This window comes from Anarrhichthys ocellatus, unplaced genomic scaffold (assembly GCF_004355925.1).
Source record: "Anarrhichthys ocellatus isolate YVR2014 unplaced genomic scaffold, GSC_Weel_1.0 scaffold64, whole genome shotgun sequence".
NCBI classification, from domain to species: Eukaryota; Metazoa; Chordata; class Actinopteri; order Perciformes; family Anarhichadidae; genus Anarrhichthys; species Anarrhichthys ocellatus.
In genome coordinates this window covers 2,418,767-2,424,183 of record NW_022280094.1, presented here as the reverse complement: position 1 = coordinate 2,424,183, position 5,417 = coordinate 2,418,767, and the positions used below count along the sequence as shown (strand labels likewise).

The 5,417-nt window shown below is 46.2% G+C and overlaps 1 protein-coding gene across 1 annotated transcript; it reads right to left on the bottom strand.

Moving 5' to 3' along the window:
• Positions 1-1,288: 1,288 nt before the first annotated feature.
• On the bottom strand, positions 1,289-2,804 carry LOC116397251 (uncharacterized). The gene has a single exon (XM_031872512.1). The coding sequence runs from the start codon at positions 2,654-2,656 to the stop codon at positions 1,328-1,330; it is 1,329 nt and encodes a 442-aa protein (XP_031728372.1). The 5' UTR covers positions 2,657-2,804; the 3' UTR covers positions 1,289-1,327.
• Between the last annotated feature and the right edge of the window lie 2,613 nt (positions 2,805-5,417).

Genomic DNA, 5,417 nt, shown 5'->3' with positions numbered 1-5,417 from the left:
CTGAGCTGCATCACGTGATGTGATTCACTACCCATCAGCCTCTGCTGGCTGTTAAGTTTCGTTTCACGATAGTCACGTGCTCGACCACTGACCAATCACAGCACACTCTGCAACTCGCGGTAAAGCTACACATGGGCACTGAGCGGCATGTAATGCTGACGTCATTATAGGCCGGCCGCAGGCTCTGATAGTCAAAGAACATGCCCAACATGTCAAACTAAAGATCTGATTGGTTGAACACTATGGCAATCAACAATATCGTCTCCATTTACTTTAATCTGCACTGGCTGTAGGTGAGACTCTGCAGGCCTCTGGCCTCTGTTCTTACCTAGAGATACAGAGGTGAAATCTGATTGGATAAAAGCTCTACTTAAAACAAGCTGCACTGGAAGCAGAGCAACTGAGGAAGACAGTAGCTGTGCAATGAGAAAATAAGATAATGGGAAAAATATTTTTATAAATTATAATACATGTAGTGTATTTAAGAAAACATTTTAAATTATAAAATAGATATAGCTTTGTGATTCTGTTTAGGCCAACAGAGAAGGCCTTGCAGGCCCTAATGGCCCACCACTGGTTAAAACAGTGAGTGGGTTTCTGTACATTCTGACAGAAACCAATCGAATCTAATAATAAGATAAATGTACTGAGGCTATTGTTCTCGACATCCACATGAATATTAAAGTTACCTACAATAATTACTTTATCTGTTTTAAGGACTAGATTTGATAAAAACTGAGAAAATTCCGATAGAAATTCAGAATACGGACCTGGGGCCCGGTACACTATAACAAATATAACTGGCTGTATTTTTTTCCAGGTTGGGTGTGAAAGACTAAGAACCAAGCTTTCAAATGAGTTATAATCTAGTTTAGCTTTAGGGTTTAATAATAGGCTTGAGTCAAAGATGGCTGCTACTCCACCTCCTCGGCCGGTGCCTCGAGGAATGTGAGTATTAATATGACTTGGAGGAGTTGATTCATTTAGGCTGACATATTCTTCATTACACAGCCAGGTTTCAGTAAGACAAAATAAATCAATATGATTATCTGATATTAGCTCATTTACTAGTACAGCTTTAGATGACAAAGATCTGATATTTAAGAGTCCACATTTAATTATCCTATTTTGTTAGACTGTTGCGGTAGTTTTAACTTGGATTAGGTTATTTTGTTTAAATCCTCGATCGTTTATTTTTGATTTAATTAATTTAAGTGGCCGTGGGGCAGACAGTCTCTATGTGGTTTTGGGTGAGTAACTGCTCTAATGTAAGCTCAGAGGAGTGTGTAAGACTGCAACTCTGCTTCCTGGTCTGAACTCTGGGTTGTCATGGACCAGGTCCATACAGAAACTGGGTCAGATTTGCAGAAATGAGATCTGCTCCATCCAAAGTGGGATGAATGCCGTCCCTCATAAGCAAACCAGGTTTTCCCCAGAAAGTGTCCCAGTTGTCTACGAAGCCCACATTGTTTGCTGACAGCCAGCGGTGAAACGATGACATGCGGCTAAACATTTCATCATTGGTGAGACTCGGGAGCGGGTCAGAGAAAACTACGGAGTCCGACATGGCTTTTGCGTATGTACACACAGATTCCACATTAACTTTAGTGATCTCAGAGAGCCGTAGTCGGGTGTCATTCCCGCCGACATGAATAACAATCTTGCTGTATTTACGGTTATCTTTAGCCAGTACTTTCAGATAGGACTCAATGTCGCCTGCTCTGGCCCCGGGTATACATGTAACTGTAGCCTCTGGTTTCGCTAGCTTCACATTTCTCAGAATAGAGCTGCCTATGACCAGAGTTGGTCTCTCAGCTGAGAAATCAACTCTGCTGGGTGCGGAAGACCCGTTTGTAACGCGAAGTGGCTGCTGGCGAGCCGAGTGCTTCGCCCCAGGTTTAAGCCTCCCGGGAGCAGTCACCCGGCCCCCCGGCTGCTCGGGGGCTGCAGGGAGACGGCTAGCGGGAGCCACGTCTGTTTGGGCCGCACCGGCTACGCCCGCAGTCACCAGCGTCTTAGCTTCCATGGTGTGGAGCCATACTTCTATCTCGCTAAGCCTTGCATCTAACCGTTGAGTTACCTCCGTCTGCGCCAACGAGTAGGGGTGAAGGGTAGAGGAAGCCCGGGAGGGAGTATTCTCCGTCAGGACTGCGAAGTGGTTGGAGGTGGTTAACGGAAACTCCCCAGCTGGTTTTCTCAGGAGGCCGCGGCGTACCACCTCCGTCCAGGATGCCGGTTTCAGAATGGAGCTATGGGTCGGGTCTATAGCAGGTCCTCTCAGCTCGTGGTCGGAGGACCGACTACACTCCCCGTCCGCAGGGCCGGGTAGCCAGGGAACAGTGTCCGCAGTGTCCGAGACCAGTTGAGATTGCATAGATGAGATATGCTTTGCCTGGGCCACCGCTAAGGATACGAATCCGTCGATCAGCTGTTCCCTTTTCCGGACTTCAGACTCCAGGCGGTGAAAATCGTCCCTTAACTGTGAGTATGCGAGTTTGCAGTCTCCACACATACCTGGCCGAGTGGCCATGTTGGAAGTTCCTGCTTCCGGTTTATCTGAAATGAGAGGGAAAAGGAGATGGCTCTGCTCAGAAGTTCTCACAAAAACAAACAAACAAATGTATGTCGCAGAAGTCGGTAGGCGAGTGAAAGGCATAAAGGCGTGTGTGATCCGATGGCCTCCACGCTGTCTCAGCAGCAGTTTGGTCTCAGCTGCAGTTCACACCACACTACAGGCTGGTGATGTGCTGCTCTGTGCTCTGTCGCTGCTGCTCTGTGCTCTGTCGCTGCTGCTCTGTGCTCTGTCGCTGCTGCTCTGCTGCTCTGTGCTCTGTCGCTGCTGCTCTGTGCTTTGATGTTCTTACTTCCTGGGCGGTAGGTGATTGGCGGGAGTTCATTCGCCGGGCAGAATGGATGTATTCGAGATTTCGGTGGTCGGTCCACACAATGAACGGGTGGACTGACCCCTCCAACCAATGTCTCCATTCCTCCAGAGCCAGCTTGATGGCCAGTAACTCCCGGTTGCCCACATCATAGTTCCGCTCAGCCGGGGAAAGGCGGCGAGAGAAAAAAGCGCACGGGGGGAGCTTAGAGTCAGTGATAACACTGCTCCTACTCCGGTGTCGGAGGCGTCCACCTCGACCACGAACTGGCGGCTTTCGTCTGGCTGAACTAGGATGGGGCCTGATGTGAATCGTTCCTTGAGGGCGTTAAACACCCGGTTGGCCTCGGGGGACCAGGAAAAATACACCTTAGAGGAGGTGAGTCTGGTTAGGGGTGACGCTGTCTGGCTGTAGTTCCGAATGAACCGGCGGTAGAACTTTGCAAACCCTAGGAACTGCTGGAGCTTCTTCCGGTTAGAGCGGACCGGCCACTCGGTGACCGCCTTAACCTTTGCTGGGTCCTTGCGAATCTCACCCTTCTCAATGATGAAACCACAAATTCACATTTCTCGGCCTTGATGAAGAGTTGGTTCTCCAGTAAGCGCTGAAGGACCTGATGGACATGGTGGCAATGTTCCTGTAGGTTCGAGGAGTATATCAGAATGGCGTCGATGTAGACAAACACAAACCGGTTGAGAAAATCCCTGAGCATGTCGTTTACCAAAGCCTGGAAAACTGCTGGTGCATTTGTAAGTCCGAAACAAACACAAGCACGTGGCAAAACAATAACAAACAGACAGGGGAACGACAGTGCACATGAGGAGAGGTGATCGGGGAAAACACAGAGGGAAACACACTAGGGTTAGACATAAATCCTCACAGTACCCCCCCCTCAACGGGAGCCTCCCGGCGAACCGCCAGGCTTATTGGGGTGCAGGCGATAGTATGTGTGGAGTAGCTCCAGATCCATAATCCGGGAGCGTGGAACCCAGCATCGTTCCTCCGGGCCATACCCCACCCAATCAACGAGGTATTGGTAACCCCTACCTTTGTAGACTGTGTATACCGGACCGACTTCGATGAGTCGGGGGGTGGGGGGTGGAGGGGGTTCGGCTGGAGGGTTCAGAGGACTGGAGTGTACGGGCTTGAGAAGAGACACGTGGAAAACAGGGTTGATTCTCATGGCTTGAGCTTGAGCTTGACCGTAAATCGTCACACAAACACTTTATTTCCTGCAATCTGCATCAATTTAATCGTGGAAAAGTCTTTATTAATGTAAAGGAAAACACAAAAAACAGGCGCCAGGTGGCAATTCAAAATGAGAACAAAGTCATGATGGTTCAAGAAAAAATACACCTGTCTATAAAACCGACTACAAACAGAAAACTCTTCTGATTGGGTATTCATCTCACCATCATGTAACTTCCACACAAATGATAACTTCACCACCCCTAAAAAAAGTTCAGGCTAGATCCACTTCATCACAAACATTCAAACCAGCAGAGGTATTTGTGTATGTGCTAGTGAGCCACAACTATTCCATTGTCAAGATATAAACCAACTCTAATCTCATCATCCATCACATTCCTCACCCCTGGAGCAGCGGGGGGAACACCGCAGCTGATGAAATCATCATCGACGTTATAGAAATCCTGTTTAGATTTCATTTAGAGTTATCTGGCCATTACATGCAAACACAACACAGTAAATAAAAGGACTTCATAAACACTACATTACATTTATGAAAGTTGCTAAATCATGGTGACACAACTAACAAGTACGACTGGTCTTTTATCTTTTTAGGGGAAGAGTGAAGTGGCAGTGAAAGGAGGGTATGATCGGAATCTCAATCTATCCACGCTGACAGAAGTCCTTTGAATGTCACTGTTTAGGTTTACACTTGTACAGGCCTCAGCACACACATTCAATACACACATTACTACTCATGTGCACTCTCCCCAGGTCAACCATGCACATACACAGTACTTCATACACACAAAACTACTATACTCAGTTATTAGACTGTGCTGTAGAAGACCAATAGTGTCTTTATTTTTATTATTTGTTTTATTTAATGCTTTCCTTCTTTTTTTATTTTTCCATATGTAATTTGTCTGCACTGGAAAGGTCAAATAAAAAGAAAGAACATCCTCTACAGTTGGCCTGGTTACTTGACAAAACAGTAATGAGTAATGTAATTACAAACATTAACCATAGTCAGAAGTGTTAACACTGTGATTTATACTGGCTTTAGGCTGTGCCACTCTGGACCTCGCTTTCTCTTGTCACTTTTACAAGAGAACCAATACACTCTTATGAATTTAAATAATTATATGTAATTAGATTACATTATTTTTTTGGGCATTGTTATAGTCAGCCCATGACTAAAGCACACCATTTCAATACAGTTGTATCACAATTATATTAGTTTGAGTACAAACTAGAGTATTTTTGAATACAGACAGTATAATGTTTGGATTTGTCTTTGACGATAGAGGGTTACTTAGAATGCACATGGCGACATCTGGTGGTTCA

Coding starts and splice junctions, on each gene's coding strand:
- LOC116397251 (XM_031872512.1), bottom strand. CDS start 2,656: ATGCCTTTCACTCGCCTACCGACTTCTGCGACATACATTTGTTTGTTT.